This window comes from Doryrhamphus excisus, chromosome 19, assembly GCF_030265055.1.
Source record: "Doryrhamphus excisus isolate RoL2022-K1 chromosome 19, RoL_Dexc_1.0, whole genome shotgun sequence".
Lineage (NCBI taxonomy): Eukaryota > Metazoa > Chordata > Actinopteri > Syngnathiformes > Syngnathidae > Doryrhamphus > Doryrhamphus excisus.
In genome coordinates, this window is record NC_080484.1 from 15,502,827 (window position 1) to 15,528,743 (window position 25,917).

Consider the following 25,917-nt stretch of genomic DNA (forward strand, 5'->3'; position numbering starts at 1 on the left):
ATCCGGCTGTCGATAAAGTCACGTGATCAATGATTGTATCACTGGAATGGCGCCAACGCATGACTACAATCGACAAGTTCTATTGTTATTACAGTAATGTCACTTGTGGTCCTGTGCATCGTTCAGCCAATCAGCTTTCAGCAAATCAACGCGCAGCCAATCAGCTTACAGCCCTCCCACATGTAGTCTTTTACGCTTCCTCCCCACAAGCAACTGTTTATGTTTGTGGACAGCTAATGCTAACACAAATGGAAACGTGATAAATGATTTCCTATACAATTATTGTGAGTATTATTATTATTATACTTTTTTAAACAAACTTTATATAGCATATTAATATGTATATTTTAATGTTGTAATACTGATTTTGAAATACACAATGTTTGAAATGTACTCCAAGGCCACAAATGTTAATTTCCGAGTGTTCCAAGTTGCCACTTATTATTAAGTTATCAATTATTATGAATATAATGCACATATTTCAACCTTTTTTTTTAATTGAAGTCTGAGGTATTGGAAGTCGTTGGTGGACACTTGTTTATTGAATTTTCACATTTACAAGAAAACACAGGCTCATATTAGTCTCAAAGGATCATAATAATAATAATAATAATGATAAACAATAATAATCTGGCAGTCACCTGGCAGTAGAGGAGACATATAATCATCGTGTTTACTTAACTTAGAAGATAAATCATGTTCTATTTCATTGGGAATAATATCAACAGATACTATTCCACACACACACACACGCACACTGTGTATAATATGATTATGTACATTTACAGTAGATATATATAAGAGCCAATGTCGCCCAGCGACTGCGCACTAAAACAATAATTGATAGAAGCTGCGACTAACAAATGATCGCCATCATCTACTCGTCCATTATGTTCACGTTCAGACCGATGAGCTGATTTCTGTCCACAAAATTCAAACGTCCAAGAGTAAAATGGACGACAATCACTGAAAGCCATTCTGCTCGCGTCAGAGTGATGCTGTTGTCTTGACAACACACCTTCTACCCTTGATGACTCATTGGTGTCATTTACTTACTGTCATATGTCCACATGATACACAGAAGTAGCAGCAGGTGACGTCACGCGTCACGGATGGCTCAGTGGACTCTTGTGGCGTCTACCAGGTGGGTTTCGAACAGCGGCGGCGTGAGGAACCATGGCTGGAGAAACACAGGCTAGCACCATATGTAAGTATGTATGTAAGAATGCACGTGTGCATGGATGTACTATGTATGTAAGTAAGAATGTTCTGTATCTACAGTGTAAGTGTATGTAAGAATGTATGTATGCAACAAAAGAATGTATGTATGTATGTACAGTATGCATGTAGGCAATGTATATATGTAAGAATGCATGTATGTAAAAATGTACTGTATGCAGGTACTAATGTATGTATATAAGTAATAATGTATGTATGTAAGAATATACTGTATGTAGGTAATGTATGTATGTATGAATGTAAGTAATATAACAATGTATGAATTCATGTATGAATGTAAGTAAGGTTGACCAATAAGAATGCATGTAAGAATGTATGCGTATTGTGTATGTAGGAAAGTATGCATGTATGTATGTATGTATGATTGTACATATGTAAGAATGCAGTATCTATGTAGGAATTTACATATGTGAAATGTACGTATGTATGTACAGCCTTATGTAAGGATGTATGTACGTAAAATGTATGTAAGACTGTATGCATGTAGGAATGTTTTTATGAATGTGTGAAAGATGTATAAAGAATAAATGCATGTGTGAATGTAAGTAAGATGTACTAATAAAAATGCATGTAAGAATGTATGCATGCGTATGTAAAAATGAATGCATGTACAGCACGTATTATTGTACATATAAGAATGTACATATGTAAAATGTATGTATGTACAGCATCTAAGTAAGAATGTATGTGAAGTATATGTAAGAATGTATGCATATGGTGTATGTGTGTAAGAATGTAAGCATGTATGTATGATTGTACATACGTAAGAATGTATGTAAGTTCACACTGAATCTGTTGCGGCCGCCGTAAACAAGTGTGAGCCCAACCTATGAATGTATGTATGTATGTATGTAAAATGTATGTATATGTACAGCATCCATGTAAGGATACATGCATGTAAGAAAGAATGTATGTAAGAAAGAATATGGTTATGTATGTATGCAAAATGTACATAAGAATGTATGTGTACAGTATCTGTGTAAGTATGTAAAATGTATGTATGTACAGCATGTAAGTAAGAATGTATGTAAAGTATATGTAAGAATGTATGCATATGGTGTATGTATGTAAGAATGTAAGCATGTAGGTGTGATTGTACATGTGTAAGAATGTATGTAAGTTCACACTGAATCTGTTGCGGCCGCCGTAAGCAAGTGTGAGCCCAACCTATGAATGTATGTATGTATGTAAAATGTATGTATATGTACAGCATCCATGTAAGGATGCATGCATGTAAGAAAGAATGTATGTAAGAAAGAATATGGTTATGTATGTATGCAAAATGTACATAAGAATGTATGTGTACAGTATCTGTGTAAGTATGTAAAATGCATGTATGTACAGCATTTAAGTAAGAATGTGTGTAAAGTATATGTAAGAATGTATGCATATGGTGTATGTGTGTAGGAATGTAAGCATGTATGTATGATTGTACATACGTAAGAATGTATGTAAGTTCAACATCCATGTAAGGATGCATGCATGTAAGAAAGAATGTATGTAAGAAAGTATATGGTTATGTATGTATGCAAAATGTACATAAGAATTTATGTGTACAGTATCTGTGTAAGTATGCATGTATGTAAAATGTATGTAAGAATGCATGTACACCAATAGGCGTGTGTAAGAATGTATGCATGTATGTATGATTGTACATACGTAAGAATGTATGTAAGTTCACACTGAATCCGTTGCGGCCGCCGGAAGCATCAGTGTGAGCCCAACTTATGAATGTATGTATGTATGTAAAATGTATGTATATGTACAGCATCCATATAAGGATGCATGCATGTAAGAAAGAATGTATGTAAGAAAGAATATGGTTAGATGTATGTATGCAAAATGTACATAAGAATGTATGTGTACAGTATCTGTGTAAGTATGTCAAATGTATGTAAGAATGCATGTACGCCAATCGGCACGCCTGCCATGAGATGGTGTCCCACGCAACCCGCGTCGTAACGCATCTGCAGTATAGCTGTAACCGTACGTTAGACAATATGCAGCTAGAATACGCCCTTTTCAAGATTACAAAAATGTACAAACAGTAAAATGTAAATGCTTCCATTACATGTGCTTTACCCCCCCCCCCCCGCAAAACCACAAAAAGCTCACAGCAGCGACGCAAGTATGATCAAGTAGAAATATACACCTATAGAAATATACGCTATTTCATCTCATACAGTACCTTGTTGTGCTTGCCTCTTCACACACTGCACCACATAATAATAATAATAATAATAATAATACCTATTCTGAATAATTTCAACATCAATATTGATCATAATAATAACAATCTTATGATGTATATCAATAGTAATGACCTCCCTACGTCTTGTATGTTGTGTTGCTTGGAGCCCTGTGTTGATGCTTCATGCGTCCAAGGCAGGCGAAGGAAAGGCGGGCGTCCATAAGGTGGCGCTAAGAGGAGGCTAGCTGCGTCGTATGCGCCTTCTAGCACATGGCACCGTTTGGCTCCACCTCCCCAGGGGTGTAGAAGTCTGGGATGGGGAGGCCGGTGTGCAGTGTGACCTGCACAGATACAATAAAACACAAGGGTGAGGAATATAATACACATAATACACGGGTGAGGACTGAGGAGGTTGGCTACCAAACATGGCTGCCATACCGCCCGGCACGTTTTGAAGCCCATTCTAAAGCATTGGATATTAACAAACTCCATTTTTAAAACACACACATTTTGTTTGGGAATTTTCTATAAATTATTTTTTTTTCCACTGGAATTTTTTTTCCACTGGAATTTTTTTTCCACTGAAATTTTTTTTTACACTGATTTTTTTTAATAAAGTGAATTTTTCTAAACTGAATTTCAGGATAATGGATTTATTTTAAAGCACATTTAATGAATTTTAAAATACACTTATTTTACTTGGAAATTAATTTTTTTTTTTTGCACTGAAATTTTTTTTAGACTGTTAATTTCTGGTTAATAGAATTAAAAAAAAACTATGAATATTAAATCACAGTATTTTAAAATACACCAATTTTGCTTGGGAATTTTCTATAAATTATTTTTTTTTTCACTGGAATTTTTTTTACACTGAAATTTTTTTTACACAGAATTTTTTTATAAAGTGAATTTTTCTAAACTGAATTTCAGGATAATGGATTTATTTTAAAGCACATTTAATGAATTTTAAAACACACTTATTTTACTTGGAAATTATCTTTCAATTAATTTTTTTTGCACTGAAATTTTTTTTACACTGTTAATTTCTGGTTAATAGAATTAAAAATAACTATGAATATTAAATCACAGTATTTTAAAATACACCAATTTTGCTTGGGAATTTTCTATAAATTATTTTTTTTTCACTGAATTTTTTTTACACTGATTTTTTTTATAAAGTGATTTTTTTCTAAACTGAATTTCAGAATAATTTATTTATTTTTCATTAATTTTTTTTTTTTACACTGAACTTTTTGAAAGTGATTTTTTATGAACTGAATTTCTGACTAACAGAATTTTGAATTTTGCTTGGGATTGTTTTTGTTGAAATTTGTTGAAATTTTCAGAACAATTTAATCTAATCAGTTACGTGAACTCAGAAAAAAATTATCTTCATATAATTTTATAACTTTATTTTGGTAACATAACATTTTCCTTGTAGGATTATAACCGTATTTAAAAAAAAATAATATTGGTAATTTATTTTCATAATGTCATCATTTGAGTCTTTCATAAGGTCAAGATTTATAATATTATTAATAATTTAGAAATAATTCACTTTATTCAACATTACTCCCAACTTTTTCTCAAATTTAGAACACTTTGAAATATAATAAAAATAATAATAAATAAAGTACTTGAAAGTACAAATGATTTCAAAGCCTTCAAATCTCTTGGAGGTGAACCCCCCCCCGATTGAAAATGTAAAAGTCTTGGGGGTGTTTTCTTAAAATATTTAATCCTCAGTGCCAGAGCTTGTGAAAGCAGCCCAGAGGGAAAACGTCATATACATATTTCATATTTCATGTATCAAAACGAAGTAGGAAGCTCGAAATGGGAGCATTTAGAGAAATGCACATATTACATCATAGCTTTGTGATTTAATGTCCGCCTACCTGGACATTTCGGTTGAGGCTGATGGCGGGGTAGTAGAGGCCCTCCAAGCCTTCAAAGGCCACGGGACCTTGCTGCTCGTCGTTGATGAGGAAGATGATGATCCCACGCGTGAAGTCGAGCAGCACGCCGATGGTCGAGCCTTTGCTGATGCCGCCGTCCGTTCTGTACCGATCACAAAACCGACCAAGGAGCTGAAATATTTGCCGATGTCACACACCCGACAAACACGTGTTGCTAGGCAGAATTCAGATAGCTCAATCTTAATTGGCCAAAAAACTAAAAACAAAAAAGTGGGAAAATACTTCCAGTTATACAAAACACCATATGTAAGTATGTATGTAAGAATGCATGTGTGCATGGATGTACTATGTATGTAAGTGAATGTTCTGTATTTACAGTATAGGTAAGAATGTATGTATGCAACAATAGAATGCAACAAAAGAATGCATGTACGTATGTATGTGCAGTATGCATGTAGGCAATGTATACGTATATCTAAGAATTTACTTATAAATATATGTAAGAATGCACGTATGTCAAAATGTACTGTATGTAGGTACTAATGTATGTATATAAGTAAATATGTATGTATGTAAGAATATACTGTATGTAGGCAATGTATGTATGTATGTAACATAACAATGTATGTATGTATGTAAGAATGCATGTGTGCATGGATGTACTATGTATGTAAGTAAGAATGCTCTGTATCTACAGTATAAGTATATGTAAGAATGTATGTATGCAACAATAGAATGTAACAAAAGAATGTATGTATGTATGTATGTATGTACAGTATGCATGTAGGCAATGTATATATGTAAGAATTTACTTATAAATATATGTAAGAATGCATGTATGTAAATGTACTGTATGCAGGTACTAATGTGTGTATATAAGTAATAATGTATGTATGTAAGAATATACTGTATGTAGGCAATGTATGTATGTAAGAATGCATGTGTGCATGGATGTACTATGTATGTAAGTAAGAATGTTCTGTATCTACAGTATAAGTATATGTAAGAATGTATGTATGCAACAATAGAATGCAACAAAAGAATGCATGTATGTATGTACAGTATGCATGTAGGCAATGTATATATGTAAGAATTACATATATACATATATATATATATATATATATATATATATATATACTTATAAATATATGTAAGAATGCACGTATGTCAAAATGTACTGTATGCAGGTACTAATGTATGTATATAATAATCTATGTATGTAAGAATATACTGTATGTAGGCAATGTATGTATGTATGAATGTAAGTAATATAACAATGTATGAATTTATGTAAGAATGTATGAATGTAAGTAATGTTGACTAATAAGAATGCATGTAAGAATATACTGTATGTAGGCAATGTATACTATATGTATGAATGTAAGTAATATAACAATGTATGAATTTATGTAAGAATGTATGAATGTAAGTAAGGTTGACTAAGGTTGACATAAGAATGCATGTAAGAATGTATGCGTATTATGTATGTAGGAAAGTATGCATGTATGTATGCATGATTGTACATATGTGAGAATGCAGTATCTATGTAGGAATTTACATCAGTAAAATGTATGTATGTACAGCCTCTATGTAAGGATGTATGTACAAATGTTCCACTAAATAAATATGGATGTGTAGGAATTACCTGTTGGTGTGCGAGTTGTTGTGCATGAACCAGGATCGGTTGTTGTCCACGTACATGGCCCAGGCCTTGTCGTCCTTGCCCAGCATCACGTCCTTCAGCACGTCGGCCCGCGCCACCCCGAAGGCGGGGTCTGGGTGGTTGTCGTAGCGGTCCAGCGTCATTTCCCAGTAGTGCACGCCGCGGGAAAAGGCCGTGTTGCCCATGGCCACGCGGTCGTCGTAGCTGTTGCACGTCACGGTCAGGTTGTCGTTGGAGAAGATGATGTCCGGGTGGGCCGAGGCGGGGTCAAAGGTGAACCACGCTACTGGGGGGGGGATGGACCATAGTTAATGTAGGAATAAAATACTAACAAATATTCATTCATTCAGGGTCGCAGGGGTGCTGGAGCCTATCCCAGCTGTCTTCAGGCAAGAGGCGGGGTACACCCTGAACTGGTGGCCAGCCAATCACAGGGCAGATATAGACAAACAACCATTCACACTCACATTCATACCTATGGACAATTTGGAGTCACCAATTAATCTAGCATGTTTTTTTTTTTTTGACTTCTAAGAGCCAGTGGCGTCATTAGGCCTATTTTAAAATGTTCTTAAGCCCCCTAAATAATTTGATATTTTTTTATAGATTTTTAATTTTTTTATTATTATTATTTTTTTCCCCAAATTTTTTTTATATAATAGGTCAAAAGCAGGCTAATACTAGCTAATAATCATTCATTCATTTTCTACCGCCTATCCTCACGGGTTGTCGCGGTGGGTGCTGGAGCCTATCCCAGCTGTCTTCGAGCGAGAGGTGGGGTACACGCTGGACTGGTGGCCAGCCAATCACAGGGCACATATAGACAAACAACCATTCACACTCATTCATTCATACCTATGGACAATTTGGAGTGGCTAATTAACCTAGCATGTTTTTTTTGTTTTTTTTACTTCTAAGAGCTAGTGGCGTCATTAGGCCTATTTTAAAATGTTCTTAAGCCCCTAAATAATTTTATATTTTTTATTGATTTTTTATTTTTTTTACACACAAAAAATCTGACAAATTTTATATAATAGAGCAAAATCAGGCTAATAAGCAAGCCAATAAGCAGGCTAATACTAGCTCATAATCATTCATTTGTTTTCTACCGCTTATCCTCACGAGGGTTGCGGGGGTGCTGGAGCCTATCCCAGCTGTCTTGGGGCGAGAGGCGGGGTACACCCTGGACTGGTGGCCAGCCAATCACAGGGCGCATATAGACAAACAACCATTCACACTCACATTCATCATTCACCAGCTATCATTAATAGTAAAATAAATACAATATGTCATATATAAGCAGAATAAAAACAAATATTAATTTGTTACAAAGTACTCAGCTCTCCAAATGGGCTCCACTGGACTTTTGCTTTTATGGCCTTTCTTAACAAACGTGAACAATTCTTCCTAATAAGGAACTAATTCATATCACATGAAGTCCAGTGCAGCCCACACAGCGTCAAAGCCATGACAGGAAGGAAGTAGGAAACAAAAAAGGCAACGCAAGTCAGCAATGAAAGCAATCCCTACCTGAGCCTATAGATTGCATATCGCAGGGGGGGAGTCCAGCTGGAAGGTGAAATGAAGCAGAGGGGGGGGGGGGTGGAAGAGGAGGAAGCGGTGATAGGGAGAGGAGGGAGCTGCTTTATAACTCAGTGGCAGAAGAAAACAAAACCTACGGGAGACACTTGGAAAAGGTCAAGGGACAATTTGGAGCTTTTTTGTTGTTGTTGTTGTTGTTGTTGTTGTTGTTGTTTTCAGGCTGATCCACTGGTGAGCTTCCCCGTCAACATTCATCTACATAGGCAAGCAAGCGCATGGAGCCTGTGCACTATTACGTTAAAAAATTAAAATTAAAGGTCCCCTATTATGCAAAAATATCGTAAATCTGTATGCGTAAAAATAAAAACAAACACAAATGCTACAATGCTAAATACTTTTATGTCAGTACAACTTACTAAAAGTCCAAATCCCGGTATATATATACTATATATATGTCCAATAACATGATTTAGGTCAGCTCACATACGGGGGGACCTTTAAAATTGCAAGCGGTCATTGAACGCACCCTCAGACGTCTGCATGATCAGAGTCTTGCTGTACTGGCCCACCCCGCTCCCGTTGAAGGCCTTCACTCTGGACTTGTACGTGCTGTTGTAGTGGAGGCCGTCCACTGTGCAGATGGTCTCCGCACCCACGTACACTTCCTGTGTGGGAAACACACACACACACACATAGTGCGTAAGTAAGTGTGACGTTTTTTTGTTTTTTTTTTCTCATCCCAAAATTAGAGTCCCGTTTGGAGATTCGGTGATGGATAAAAGGGGATAAAACAGGAAGCGTGGGCGAGTCGGCCCACGCTGGAGTATAAATACGGATTCGACCGGCCGCGGCGTAGCGTTGGCGAGTCCCCGGTGAGTCAGCGTGCGGACGAGGGAAAGGAAACGTGTAACAACGCCATGTGTAAAGTTGCACATTACTTACAGACACGCAGTCTCCAAGGCAGCATCATTGGATACTGTTATGTATCATTCTCAACGCAATTAATTACTACGGCCACTAGATGTCGCCAAAGGCTGTTAAATGATACATATGCTTGGACATGCAAGTAGAGGACCAGCCAAACTATGACAATTATTATATTACACACTATTTATGCATGGTGGTCATGTGGTTAGCACGCAGACCTCACAGCTAGGAGACCAGGGTTCAATTCCACCGTCGGCCATCTTTGTGTGGAGTTTGCATGTTCTCCCCATGCATGCGTGGGTTTTCTCCGGGTACTCCGATTTCCTCCCACATTCCAAAAAAACATGCTAGGCTAATTAGCGACTCCAAATTGTCCATAGGTATGAATGTGAGTGTGAATGGTTGTTTGTGTATATGTGCCCTGTGATTGGCTGGCCACCAGTCCAGGGTGTACCCCGCCTGGGATAGGCTCCAGCACCCACCGCGACCCTCGTGAGGATAAGCGGTAGAAAATGAATGAATTGATTTATTTATGTCAGGGCTGCACGGAGGTTAAGTGGTTAGCGCGTAGGCCACACAGCTAGAAGACCTGAGTTTGATTCCACACTCGGCCATGTGGGGTTTGTATGTTCTCCCCGTGCATGCATGGGTTTTCTCCGGGTATTCCGATTTCCTCCCACATTCCAAAAAAACATGCTAGGCTAATTAGCGACTCCAAATTGTCCATAGGTATGAATGTGAGTGTGAATGGTTGTTTGTCTATATGTGCCCTGTGATTGGCTGGCCACCAGTCCAGGGTGTACCCCGCCTCTCGCCCCAAGACAGCTGGGATAGGCTCCAGCAATGAATGAATACTACATCCTTGTGTGAAGGTCATCCTTGTTCAGCACGTATTCACAAAGACGCGTCTCGGCGGGGACGACAAGAGGGAGGGGCTTAAGTGGACGCATTACACGAAGACACGATGATCCCAGATCATCCCAGACGCCATCTTCCCACAGGAAGTGCAGCACATGACCTACCCTGAACGGTCCCCCGTCTCCATCGTCCAGCTCCAGGATGTATCCGTCCACGGCGATGGTGGAGAGCGGCGGCTGTTTCCATGACAACGTGGCGCTGTTGTTCTCAGTGCAGCATTCTTCCAGCTGGAGCATGGGGGCGGCCGGCACTGAGGAGGAGGAGTTACTTTTCAACGCACGTCCGCACACTTCATTAGGAACGCCGGTACCTTTCATTTGCACAAAGTCCAGCTGGTGGATGGTCTGCAGCAGGGGGGCGCTGTCCAGCGTCAGGTCAAAGTCGCTAGTCATCCTGGGGGTCAGCGTCCCTTTTCCCCATTGGCTCTCTGTCATCAGAACTCTCCGAATCAGAGCGTCCGAGATCTGATGAGTGCAATCAAACATACCCGATGCTTCATTAGATACGCCTGCACGACAAGAGGGATGGTTTTCTCTGTTTTTCATGTTGTTTTCACCTCTAAATGCACAGAAGTCTACTCAAAGAAAATCAAGCGCCAAGCAGAGAAAACGATCACTCTCGTTTTTATGTTGTTTTCACCTCTAAATACAGCCCACTCAATGCTTTTTGTGTTGTTTTCACCTCTAAATGCAGAGAAGTCCACTCAAGGAAATCATGGGCCAAGCAGAGAAAACGGGCACTCTCATTTTCATGTTGTTTTCACCTCTAAATGCAGCCCACTCAATGTTTTTGTGTTGTTTTCACCTCTAAATGCAGAGAAGTCCATTCAAGGAAATCATGCGCCAAGCAGAGAAAATGGGCACTCTCATTTTTATGTTGTTTTCACCTCTAAATGCAGCCCACTCAATGCTTTTTATATTATTTTCACCTCTAAATGCAGACAAGTCCACTCAAGAAAACCATGGGCCAAGCAGAGATAATAAGCGCTCTTATTTTTATGTTGTTTTCACCTCTAAATGCAGCCCGCTCAATGCTTTTTTAGAGGTGAACACAACATGAAAAGGAGAGCGCTATATAAGAGAGAGAGGAAACCAACTCTAGTTTTCATTTTGTTTTCACCTCTAAATGCAGTCTACCTTGCATTTAGAGGTGAAAACAACATGAAAAGGAGAAGGCTATATATATAGAGAGAGAGAGAGTGAGAGAGGGAGAGAGAGAGGAAACCAACTCTAGTTTTCATGTTGTTTTCACCTCTAAATGCAAGGCAGACTGCATTTAGAGGTGAACACAACATGAAAATGAGAGAGCGTTTTATATATATATATATATATATATATATATATATATATATATATATATATATATATAGACAGAGAGAGAGAGAGAGAGAGAGCAAGAGAGAGAGAGAAAACCAGCTCTCGTTTTCATTTTGTTTTCACCTCTAAATGCAAGGTAGACTGCATTTAGAGGTGAACACAACATGAAAATGAGAGTTTATTTATATATATATATATAGAGAGAGAGAGAGAGAGAGAGAGAGAGAGAGAGAGAGAGAGAGAGAGAGAGAGAAAACCAGCTCTCGTTTTCATTTTGTTTTCACCTCTAAATGCACCCCAACCAAGAAAAGCAGGTTTTGATGTTGTTTTCACCTCTAAGTCTACATGGCCAACTGGAACCAGAGACCCAACAAAAGTATTTTGATCCCTCAAGATTTAGTTTTTCAAATCTAGTGGTGTCTTTTTCTGGTCTTATGAGACACTGACAACATTGTTGATGTGATGTAAGCAGTTTTGGAGGACTGCAGGTCCCGGGGAAGAACTTCAGCTCTCATATCGTGTATGTGACTGGACAGGTGTGGTCCGTCCATACTGGTCCTCAGTAGTAAGGGATGAGACCTGAAAGGTTGAGAAAGCGTGTCTGACCTGGAGGAACCCGCTGGGGTCGTTCTCCTTGATGACCTCCAAGCAGTACTCCATGAGGCCCGTGGTCTGACGCAGCTTCACCGTGCAGTGGGAGATCTGATCCCGGACCACCTGCGGCGACAGGAAGATGAGACCTGAAGTGTTTTTATTGAACGCGTGGGATGCAAGTGACAGACGCGGGACGAGCAGGGCCGTCGGTCCCGTGGCATCGAACAATTTACAGGACGGAAGGTGGATTTGGAATATTTTTAGCTTAGATACTTGACATGTCCTCACAGCCACATCCAACCCGCCCGCCAATCCCGCCCACCCGCCTGCCCATCAACGACGACGTCCTCCCAGCTTGCAAATAAGAAAGAGCAGAAACGGAGCAGAGAGGGTTGCTAGGTAACAGTAACCTCGCCGCTGCTGCGCCAGCAGGCCGAGAGGTGGAAGGAAAATCCTCTCCGCAGAGAAAGAATGAACGCAGGCGGCGTAGCGTGACACCCACTCACTAAAACACAAGCATGCACCAATCATGCTCAATAGGCACTGCCACACTACGCATGGAAAGGAGAGGGAGAGTTGGCAGGAACAGGAAGGCTAAAGTAATGACAGTATTTCAATTCATTTATTTATTATTATTATTTATTAAATAAAATACATATGTACCTGTATGTATGTACGTACACGTATGTATGTACCCGTATGTACCCGTATGTATGTATGTACCCGTATGTATGTATGTACCTGTATGTATGTACCCATATGTATGTACCTGTATGTACACATATGTATGTACCCGTATGTATGTATGTACCTGTATGTACCCGTAAGTATGTACCTGTATGTACCCGTATGTATGTATGTACCCGTATGTATGTACCCGTATGTATGTACCTGTATGTACCCGTATGTATGTACCCACATGTATGTACTTGTATGTACCCGTATGTATGTACCCGTATGTATGTACCTGTATGTACCCATATGTACGTATGTACCTGTATGTATGTACCCATATCTATGTATGTACCTGTATGTACCCGTATGTATGTACCCGTATGTATGTACTTGTATGTACCTGTAAGTATGTACCCATATGTACGTATGTACCTGTATGTATGTACCCATATCTATGTACTTGTATGTACCCGTATGTATGTACCCATATCTATGTACTTGTATGTACCCGTGTGTATGTACCTGTATGTACCCGTATGTATGTAGCTGTATGTATGTACTTGTATGTACCTGTATGTATGTACTTCTATGTATGTACCTGTATGTACCCGTATGTATGTACCCGTATGTATGTACCTGTATGTATGTACCCATATGTACCTGTATGTACCCGTGTGTATGTACCTGTATGTACCCGTATGTATGTAGCTGTATGTATGTAGCTGTATGTACCCGTAAGTATGTACCTGTATGTATATACCCGTATGTATGTATGTACCTGTATGTATGTACCTGTATGTATGTGCCCGTATGTATGTACCCGTATGTATGTACTTGTATGTATGTACCCGTATGTATGTACCCGTATGTATGTACCCGTATGTATGTACCCGTATGTATGTACCCGTATGTATGTACCCGTATGTATGTGTCCGTATGTATGTACCTGTATTTATTTATTATTTATTCAATAAATGTATTTTTCACATGTTACTAACAGAAACCAATAACAAACCCTGGATTGTCTTTTTGAGGCTGCAAAATCAACAAATTCCTCCAGGCGGGGGAGGGGGGGGGGGTATCTCAAATGTGGCCTCAAATACCCCCCCCCACCCCACCCCATGGATGCCTTGTCTCCCGTACGTTGACGGCAGATGGAGGATGAGTGCAGTGTTCCTCTGTAAAAAAAAGACGCACAGTTAACCTTACAATCTACCGTGTGCCGATGTTATCAACCCCCCCAGAGCCCCCTCCCCCCAACCCCCCAGGCGAGCGTTTAGAGCTGCTGACGCCGACGAGAGCTGCCGTTTCTGAGGCAGAAAGAAAGTCCGTCATCTGGCCGTGGCCAGTGCCGTTGTCACGGTGATGGAATGCATTGTCCCCACGGGCGCCGCCAGGATGGCCCCAACCGCCCACAGGAAAGCTACGTACGTCTTGTGCTTTACATAGTTACATTTCATAACTATATCTTATAATAATTATTATTATTATTATGGAAGGAGAATACGATTTCATATAACTGACTCAGCATTCCAATGATCCTGAAAGCCATCCATGCATTTTCTATGCCGGAGCCTCCATAAATGCTAATATTTCATATCATCATTGAAGGTTATTGTTCTTATGTAATAAAGAATATGTCATATTTCAGGAAGGCCCTTTGGCAACAGTGTAAGAAGACAAATGAGTGTCTTGTGGTGTCGACGCTATCAGGACACTGCGACACTTTTAGCCCAGCCAGCTTGTGGAGCCGCAGTCACCTGACCTGCAGCCCTGCAGCCCTGCAGCCCTGCAGGACCAATACCCTGCAGCCCTGCAGCCCTGCGTGACCAATACCTTGCAGCTTTACACCCGGATAGCACCCAAAACTCTTCAGACATCTGCCTGTATGTACCCGTATGTACATATGTACCCGTATGTATGTACCCGTATGTATGTACTTGTATGTATGTACCCGTATGTATGTACTTGTATGTATGTACCCGTATGTATGTACCTGTATGTATGTACTTGTATGTATGTACCTGTATGTACCCGTATGTATGTACCTGTATGTATGTACCTGTATGTACCCGTATGTATGTACCTGTATGTATGTACCTGTATGTACCCGTATGTATGTACCTGTATGTATGTACCCGTATGTACCCGTATGTATGTACCTGTATGTATGTACCCGTGTGTATGTACTTGTTTGTTTGTACCCGTGTGTATGTACTTGTTTGTATGTACCCGTGTGTATGTACTGGTATGTATGCACCCGTATGTATGTACCTGTATGTGCCCGTATGTATGTACCTGGATGTACCCGTATGTATGTAACTGTATGTATGTACCTGTATGTGCCCGTAGGTATGTACCCGTATGTATGTACTTGTATGTACCCGTATGTAACCGTATGTATGTACCTGTATGTATGTACCCGTATGTATGTACTTGTATGTAACCGTATGTATGTACCTGTATGTATGTATGTACCCATATGTATGAACCCGTATGTATGTACTTGTTTGTATGTACCCGTGTGTATGTATGTACCCGTATCTTATTTTATTATAGTTGATATGTTTTCAAATGCTTATTTCATTTCCTTTCCATGGTAATGTAGTATTGGTAATGTAGTATTGGTAATGTAGTATTGGTAATGTAGTACTGGTAATGTAGTATTGGTAATGTAGTATTTAGTATCGCAGCAGGCTTTACTGTCTATTGATTTGTGTGACTGTGTGAGCGTGCTCACATGTTGCCACACAGATCTCCTCCATGTGTGAAACATCCATTCCAGCCAGCGCCGGAGCGTGAAATTGGCCGCCACGCAGCATCCGTCCCTCCAACGTGTCGCTCGCTCCATCATCTGACAAACGTCACTCGCGCGCATGTGTGTGAAATCGCCGCAAAAATCCATCACCGGCGGATCTTATTCTATCTGGTGAGGGGACCACGCTGTCGAAATGAAAGAGTAGTCAGCGTACGACTTGTGAAGACTGACTACGCACGAGTGCTATGGGGAGCTACGGTTCACCTGTTGGCTGGACCTGCGGAGGTTTCTGCTTCACAATGTCAAGTTAAGTGTTGAAACTTACCTTTCCCCTAAGTGAACCACGGCACCCTCCCCAGTGTTAGCAGCACTCGTGCGCCCCCAGACCATGACACTGCCACCACAATGCTACATCTATATTCTATACTGCCATGCACGCTATCCACTGGCGACATTACAGTTGATTGTCATAAAAACCATGTTTCCTCTAAATGAGCCGCAGCTCCCCAGTGCTGGCAGCACTCATTCCAAAGTTTATTAATGTGCGGCATATTCTAAAAGTATAAAAGAACAAAGAAATTAGGAAAAATACCGTAATTTTATTAGCCTGAATTTGAAATATTAAACTAAATAAGTAAACAAATAAATATGTTAATTTATTATAAATTAATTTTTAATTTTAATATAACAAAAAGAAAAAAATATGTTAGAAAAAATGTATAATACAAAATATTGAAAAAATATTTTGAAAATAATTTCACAAGAAAAATCTTATATTCCAACAAGAAAAAAAAATATTGTGAATAAAAACATTTTTTTACTAGCTTAGAGTTTGAAAAACAAAACAACAAATAAAGTTGGAATGTTTGAAAAATTAGGTTGGGGAAACTGATTTTAAATTATGGTAATAAAGGTAAAATATTACGAGAAAAAAATTACAAGAAAGATTTTTATTTTTAAAATATTTTTTTAAAAAACAACAGCAGAAATACAAAAAAACAGCAAAAAATTTACAAAAATAAAGTCAAAATATTAAGAGAAAAAAATCATAATCTCCGGAGATTAAAGTAAAAATATTCTGGGGATGAAGTCATAATTATGACAAAAAAATTGACATGAGGAAAATGATATTGAAATTGTTAGAAAATAAGACAATATTATTAAAAGCAGCTGAAATGGGAATTTTTCGTAATTTTACTTGAATAAAGTCAAAATAAAATAAAAGTTGTAATAAACACCAAATTTTTTCTTAATTTTATTAGCATAATGTGGAAATATTACAGAAAATAATATTCTTTTAAAGTCCCAATATTATGAAAATGCAGTAGTATTTTTTAGAAAATTAGGCTGGGTTCTAAGTTCTAATATTACGAGAATAAAGTCGTAATATTACAAAGAAAAAAAATGTAAACAGAGAAGATTTAAATATTAGGAAAATTATACATCTTTAAAAAAGCGTTTGACTCATTTTAGTATATATTTGTATTTTTGGGGAAAATTTTTTTAGTAGCATTTCACCGATGTCACAAAGCGGAAATGCAGTTTAAAAAAAAACAAAACTTTGCGTACTTCTTCACAACCGAACCGCAGCCCCCCCCCCCCACAGTGTCGGCACCACTCGTGCCCTTGACGAGCTGGCATCGAACGCTAGCATCCCGTTCCTACTCACCTTGAGCTTGTGTTCGTGCTCCTTGTTGACGCGAGCCAGCAGCTGAGCCTTGCGGCGGTTCAGGGCGTCGATGAGGGCGTCGCACTGCGCCACCAGACACGCCTCGAACTCCACGCCGTTCTCCTGCCCAACCCAGGCTAATGTCAGTACCGTTATGTTGACCTGTAGCGGCGGCGGCGGGGGCCGAGAACTCCTACCTGGATGTGCTGCACCGTGTTTCGGAGCTGGACCAGGAACTCTTTGGCCTCGGTGGCTCGGTCCGAGAGTCCGTTGAGCGCCTGAGACAGCTGACCCTGAAGGAAACGGGAAGGGTTAGCATTAGCATTAGCATTAGCATTGCAGCTAAACATCATGGAACGCACACAAGTTGGGCCGACAAAATGGTCTCACGTACCATGTCTCATGTGCAAGTGTGATGACAACCATAGAGCTGATGCAATGCTTCCACTCTTTTGGGGTGTGGGACCCGCTGCTCGTTGAGCAGAGCGCTAAGTCCTTTCAACCAAGTTAAGAATGAGTTGACTAGATATTTTTGTGCAGGGCTTCACAGGACAGTTTGACCCTGGAACAGATCAATCCAATGATCATGATTTCCTACAGCGCTGGGAGCAAACCCAAGGCCTGGGGGCCGGATGTGGCCCGCCGTATCACTTCATGTGGCCTGAAAGCCTGGAAACAATGCATTTTTTATGCATTGTATAATTTTTAAAAAGCCATATTTAATTTTTTTTTACATGATTTTAAAATATATTTGTCATTATTATTATTATTATTATTATTATTATTATTATTAAATAATGTCTTTTTTATTCTTTAAAATGCATCATTATTAAATTAAATTAAATACATATTATTAAATTCAATTTTATTAAATTATTACATTTATTATATTTTAATATGAAGTACAAATAATTCTAAAAAAAGTTTTAATTTGTTTTCATTAAATAATTATTACATTTATTTCTTGTATTTTATTATTCTTGATAATTATTACATTATATTAATTAAGAATTAATAAAAAATAAATAGAATTTAATATTGATTTTTATTAAATTAAATTCAATACATATTATTAAATTAAATTTTATTAAATTATTACATTTATTATGTTAATATTAAGTACAAATAATTCTAAAAAAAGTTTTAATTTGTTTTCATTAAATAATTATTACATTTATTTCGTGTAGTTTATTATTCTTGAAAATTATTACATTATATTAAGTAAAAAAATAATGAAAATATATAAAATAGTCAATCTTTTCTGTCAATTTCGGACAGAATATTTGCACTTCATTTTTGTTTGCTAACAAACCCCATTTAAAATTAATTTTACAATAGTTGGACACTCAAATTTCTGCTTGGCACTTTGACTTCTTATTTCATACAAAATAAAAAAAAATAATTATCAAATATTCATGTACATTTAATGTACATATTTAATTTTTTATTACACACGCTTTATTTTTTAAAAGTCCTTGAAGTGTCCTTCTCTCCCATGGAAACTAAATTATGTTCTTAAGAAGTAGAGCTGTTTTATTTGATTGTCAAAGGACAAGAAATCAGCATGGGACAGGAAATCCCACGCAAAAGTTCCTGTTTGGATCGTTTGTAGGGGAAAAGGGTAGTGGGGGTTTCGGGGGCGGGGTCCACGACCCCGTGGGAACCTCCCATGCTTCACTGAACACGGCAAGCACCACATTGTATCGTATTGTTGCTTTCTGTGTGCATCTCCACTATGAGAGGATACAGCGGAACCCCCCCCCCCCCACCAAGGCCATGTCAGCCTCGACTACATTGCGTCCGCGAGGGATTCACCTTCGACACCCGATGTTTGGGAACCGCGCGGCAGCTGCCGCCAGCATTCCACAGGCCGTGGCGTCGAGGGCGACAGCTGAGCAAAGACTCAGTCGACTTTGTACGCGTTGTATTTTTGTTAGCCAAGAGGCTAACCTAGCATGATTTCAAACCGTGATCCTAGCACCGTAGCATCACATGGCTATGCTAGCATTGCTGACAGACTCAACAAAACAAACAATTCACTTGCTCCGCCTACAAGTTTCACTGACTCACGGGTGCTCGACACAAGATGGAGTTTCACCGACTCACGGGTACTCGACAAAGGATGGAGTGTCACCGACTCACGGGTGCTCGACACAAGATGGAGTTTCACTGACTCACGGGTGTTCGACACAGGATGGAGTTTTACCGACTCACGGGTGCTCGACACAGGATGGAGTTTCACCGACTCACGGATATTCGACAAAAGATGGAGTTTCACCGACTCACGGGTGTTCGACACAGGATGGAGTTTCACCAACACACGGGTGTTCGACAAAAGATGGAGTTTCACCGACTCACGGGTGTTCGACAAAAGATGGAGTTTCACCGACTCACGGGTGCTCGACACAGGATGGAGTTTTACTGACTCACGGGTGTTGGACACAGGATGGAGTTTCCCCGACTCACGGGTATTCGACAAAAGATGGAGTTTCACCGACTCACGGGTGCTCGACACAGGATGGAGTTTCACTGACTCACGGGTACTCAACAAAGGATAGAGTTTCACCGGCTCACGGGTGCTCGACACAGGATGGAGTTTCACTGACTCACGGGTACTCGACAAAGGATAGAGTTTCACCGACTCACGGGTGCTCGACACAGGATGGAGTTTCACCGACTCACGGGTGCTCGACACAGGATGGAGTTTCACTGACTCACGGGTGTTCAACAAAAGATGGAGTTTCACCGACTCACGGGTACTCAACACAGGATGGAGTTTCACTGACTCATGGGTGCTCGACACAGGATGGAGTTTTACCGACTCACAGGTGCTCGACACTGGATGGATTTTCACTGACTCACGGGTGTTCGACACAGGATGGAGTTTCACTGACTCACGGGTGTTCGACACAGGATGGAGTGTCACCGACTCACGGGTGCTCGACACAAGATGGAGTTTCACTGACTCACGGGTGTTCGACACAGGATGGAGTTTTACCGACTCACGGGTGCTCGACACAGGATGGAGTTTCACCGACTCACGGGTGCTCGACACAGGATTGTGACTCAACTTTCACAGACTCGTTTAACAAAACAAACAATTGACTTGATCAGTCCGGAAGTTTAACAAAGACTCGAGTTTTCCAGACTCACAGGGATGAACGACTCTTTTTGAGTACTCAACTACCTGATTCGTAGTTATTCTTGTCTTGTGTATGATAACAACGCTAGCTAACGTATTGCTCATACTCAACTCATAAAACGTATGTTTAAGTCCATAACTAAAGAAACTATTTTGTTAATAATATGTGGAGCGTGCGGCATTTCATTTTGGAAGCACTAATCATCGGAGTAATGAAGCCCAGTCGGAAAAACACGTAGCGCATGAATAATTCTCCCCACGCTATTCAGCGTCAACAGAACACATTTTGGATGAAACCACTAGCGAGGAAGGTGGAAATCCCACACAGGACACGGAATGACGTGGCTAAGCTCTTTCAAAGAAAGGCCAAAGTAAAGTGACTTTTACTGCATCGTCGCCTCCATTCCGGGCAGTCATGATTGGCTTGCACACACACACACACACTCACACACACTCTCACACACACACACACACACACACACACACTCACACACACACACGACCATAAAGCTCTCATTTGTCCATATTAGAAACACAGCTTTTCTAAAAGCTTGTGTCTAACAGTTTGATGATACATTATTCATCACTTGCATCATCAATAATGCACAGGACGCTCTTATTGACACCAAAAAGCAGTGAAATTCTGATTATGGACATAATAATAATCATCATCATCATAAAATTATCATAATCTTAATCATCATCATCATCATCATCATAATCATAATCATAATAATCATCATCATCATCATCATCATAAAATTATCATAATCTTAATCATCATCATCATCATCATCATAATCATAATAATAATCATCATCATCATCATAAAATTATCATAATCTTAATAATAATCATAATCATCATAATAATTATAATATTCATCATCATCATAAAATAACCATAATAATAATAATTATCATCATAAAATAATCATAATCATCATCATCATCATAAAATAATCATAATCATAATCATCATAAAATAATCATAATCATCATCATCATCATCATAAAATAACCATAATCATCATCATCATCATCATCATAAAATAATCATAATAATAATCATCATAAAATAATCATAATAATCAGCATTATAAAATAATCATAATCATCATCATCATAAAATAACCATAATAATAATAATCATCATAAAATAATCATAATAATAATCAGAATCATAATCATCATAATCATAAAATAATCATAATAATCATCATCATAAAATAATAATCAGAATCAGAATCATCATAATCATAAAATAATCATAATAATAATCATCATCATAAAATAATAATAACAACAATAATCATAAAATAATCATAATAATCATCATCATCATAAAATAATAACAATAATCATCATAAAATAATCATAATAATAATAATCATCATCATAAAATAATAATAACAATAATCATCATCATAAAATAATCATAATAATAATAATCATCATCATCATGAAATAATCATCATCAGAATCATAATAATAATCATCATAAAATAATAATCATCATAATAAATCATAATAAGCATCATCATCATCATAATAATCAGCATCCTAATCATAATAATAATAATCATCATCATAAAATAATCCTAATAAAAATAATAATCATCATAAAATAATCATAATAATAATAATCATCATCATCATCATCCAAATAATCATAATAATCATCATCATCATCATCATCATAATGAGCTGTCCTTATTTGCCGTCCACACGGGACAGCACCAAAGGAAATGGGACACACGTGATCTATTCTCAGCGCTGTCCGATTTATCAGGCGAGGGCGTCGACTAATTGGGGGGGATAAATAACGGCTCTGCTTTGGGTTTAAAACTGGGGGCCGGAGGGACTGGATTTCAGGGCATCTTGTGTACATTTTTCATGAGACAGTCTTCCATGTTTTTGTGGGCGGAACAAGAACATACGAGTTCCTATTAGCGCCTCGGTTCCATTAACAGCAATGTCTCCTATAGTCGGCGGGTGCGTGGTTTACAACATTTACAACAGCAAATCACTGCGGGGGATGTGGAACGTTTGAGTAATTATGCAAATGTTACTTGGGAAAAAGCAGAAGATCCAAAAAACTCTCCTTTCCCCTTCCGGCCCGAGCTGCTTCACAGGCTTGACAAAACAAATCATTTTCGGGTACCATCGGGTAACGGGTACCATCAACGACTCGACAAAACAAACGATTCTCTTGCTCAGCCCATAAGCTTTGCAGATTCATGGGTGCTTGACAAAAACTTGAGTTTCACAACTTGTAGATGCTTGACAAAGCATCGAGTTTCACCGATTCACGTGGGCTCAACATAGACTCCAAGTTTCACTGACTCACGGGTAATCAACAGGGAATCGAGATTCACTGACTCACGGGTGATCGACAAGGAATCGAGTTTCACTGACTCACGGGTGATCGACAAGGAATCGGGTTTCACTGACTCACGGGTGATCGACAAGGAATCGAGTTTCACTGACTCACGGGTGATCGACAAGGAATCGAGTTTCACTGACTCATGGGTGATTGCCAAGGAATGGAGATTCACTGACTCATGGGTCATCGACAAGGAATCGAGATTCACTGACTCATGGGTCATTGTCAAGGAAACGAGATTCACTGACTCACGGGTCATTGTCAAGGAAACGAGATTCACTGACTCACGGGTCATCGACAAGAAATCGAGTTTCACCGACTCATGGGTGATTGCCAAGGAATCGAGATTCACTGACTCACGGGTCATCGACAAGAAATCGAGTTTCACCGACTCATGGGTGATTGCCAAGGAATCGACATTCACTGACTCACGGGTGATCGACAAGGAATCGAGATTCACTGACTCACAGGTGATCGACAAAGAATCGAGTTTCACTGACTTATGGGTGATCGACAAGGAATCGAGTTTCACTGACTCACGGGTGATCGACAAGAAATCGAGTTTCACTGACTCACGGGTGATCGACAAGGAATCGAGTTTCACTGACTCACGGGTGATCACCAAGGAATCGAGATTCACTGACTCATGAGTGATCGACAAGGAATCGAGTTTCACTGACTCACGGGTGCATCAACAAAAACTTGAGTTTCACTGAGTCATGGTTACTCGACAAAGCCTCCAGTTTAACAGACTCACGGGTACTCGACAAAGACCCCAGTTGCATCACAGAACAAACTGATTCACTTGTTCACTTCGTAAGCTTCACTGATTCACGGGTGCTCAAAAAAGATTTGAGTTTCAAGACTCGATAAAAAAAATGTAGTTTCACTGACTCACGGGTGATCGACAAGGAATCGAGTTTCACTGACTCACGGGTGATTGCCAAGGAATCGAGTTTCACTGACTCACGGGTGATTGCCAAGGAATCGAGTTTCACTGACTCACGGGTGATTGCCAAGGAATCGAGTTTCACTGACTCACGGGTGATTGCCAAGGAATCGAGATTCACTGACTCACGGATCATCGACAAGGAATCGAGTTTCACTGACTCACAGGTGATTCACAAAGAATCGAGTTTCACTGACTCACAGGTGATTCACAAAGAATCGAGTTTCACTGACTCACGAATGATCCACAAAGAATCAAATTTCACTGACTCATGGGTGATCGCCACGGTTACTTGACAAAGACTCAAGTTAAAAAGACTTACGGGTACTGAACAAACACTGACCCAAGTTTCACTGACCCATAAGGCTCGACAAAGACTATTTTATGAACTCCACAAGATGGCAGCATCTGCATTTGCGGTATCACGATTGGTCAGCTCTGGATGCGCTTTAAAATGAGCTGCTGTTGTGTTGCACTTGTCAAACAGTGCGGGTCCAACCGTTACCGGCGTTTACATGGCGCCGTGCAGAAAAAAGATACGAGCTGGTTTTTCAACAGACCCGAGCGAGTCGAGGGGAATACTAAAAAGGGAAGGAGTGCGACGAGGAACGGGATTATTGTGGTTGCCGTGGAGACCAGCAGCACTGACACTTCTTCACCCAAAAAAAAAAAAAAGTGTTTGCAAAGTTGGACAGTAAAGATGACAAACACCAGATGGGCAAAGAATCGAACGCTAAGATTTTTTCCCACTTTGGAGGCATGGATGGAACAAGGTGTTTATTATCCTGGATGTCCTGGATGTCCTGGATGACGGTGGCACGGGTGTGAAATGAAACTGACAGCGTCTGATGCGCCAGTGTTCCTAATGAAAATAAGTGTCCAACGTGTCTGCCAAACATTGAGGGTTGCTGCTGTTGCCATGGCGACCATGCAACCCCCGTTCATTTGGACGCTGATGTTGCAGAGAGAAGAAGTTGAACAAAGCCGGGATGAAAATCGCAAGATGGATAAACATCCATCCATGCATTTTCTATGCCGCTTATCCTCACTAGAGTCGAGGGGATGCTGGAGCCTATCCCAGCGGTCACTGGGCAAGAAGTGGGGTACACCCCGGACTATTTGATGGATAGTCGTGGTTCTTATAAAGGATCTTGGGGAGTCCAATGATGCATCAGTGCAACTCACTTGTGTTGGAATTCAAGTTTGAACCACAACTCCTGGCAGCACTCATGCACACTACCACTCCCATACTTGACGGTCGGCAGAACACAACAATCTTGTAACTCACTTGTGCTGGAATTCATGTTTGACTCACAACTCCCGGCAGCACTCATGCACGCTACCACCCCCATACTTGACAGTCAGCAGAACACAACAATCTTGCAACTCACTTGTGTTGGAATTCTTGTTTCCCCTTAATGACTCACGACTCCTGGCAGCACTCATGCACGCTACCACCCCCATACTTGACAGTCGGCAGAACACAACGATCTTGCAACTCACTTGTGTTGGAATTCAAGTTTGAACCACAACTCCCGGCAGCACTCATGCACGCTACCACCCCCATACTTGACAGTCGGCAAAACACAACAATCTTGCAACTCACTTGTGTTGGAATTCATGTTTGACCGACAACTCCCGACAGCACTCATGCACGCTACCACTCCCATACTTGACAGTCGGCAGAACACAACGATCTTGCAACTCACTTGTGTTGGAATTCAGGTTTGAACCACAACTCCCGGCAGCACTCATGCACGCTACCACCCCCATACTTGACAGTCGGCAAAACACAACAATCTTGCAACTCACTTGTGTTGGAATTCATGTTTGACCGACAACTCCCGACAGCACTCATGCACGCTACCACGCCCATACTTGACAGTGTTGGAATTCATTTTGCCACTAAATGAACCGCCACTGCAGGGCGCACTCATGCACACTACAACCGCCATGTTGGCTGCTAGCAAGACACAATGGTCTTGTGACTCACTTGCGTTGGAATTCATGTTTCCCCTCATTAAACCGCC

At 39.7% G+C, this 25,917-nt stretch overlaps 1 protein-coding gene across 5 annotated transcripts in view; it reads right to left on the reverse strand.

Moving 5' to 3' along the window:
* Positions 1 to 369: 369 nt before the first annotated feature.
* trim9 (tripartite motif containing 9) overlaps positions 370 to 25,917 on the reverse strand; it is a 30,397-nt gene continuing 4,849 nt past the window's right edge. The window contains exons 2-11 of one of the 5 annotated variants that reach the window (XM_058057016.1): positions 17,609 to 17,704; positions 17,412 to 17,534; positions 12,322 to 12,432; positions 10,710 to 10,863; positions 10,504 to 10,649; positions 9,081 to 9,219; positions 8,543 to 8,581; positions 6,995 to 7,298; positions 5,326 to 5,488; positions 375 to 3,771 (exon numbers count right to left, since the gene is read on the reverse strand). In XM_058057016.1, the coding sequence (XP_057912999.1) occupies positions 3,694 to 3,771; positions 5,326 to 5,488; positions 6,995 to 7,298; positions 8,543 to 8,581; positions 9,081 to 9,219; positions 10,504 to 10,649; positions 10,710 to 10,863; positions 12,322 to 12,432; positions 17,412 to 17,534; positions 17,609 to 17,704 (1,353 nt within the window). In that variant the 3' untranslated portion in view covers positions 375 to 3,693. Of the gene's footprint in view, positions 3,772 to 5,325; positions 5,489 to 6,994; positions 7,299 to 8,542; positions 8,582 to 9,080; positions 9,220 to 10,503; positions 10,864 to 12,321; positions 12,433 to 17,411; positions 17,535 to 17,608; positions 17,705 to 25,917 lie in introns of all 5 variants that reach the window. The other 4 variants (XM_058057014.1, XM_058057013.1, XM_058057017.1 and 1 more) reach the window with 4 other exon arrangements.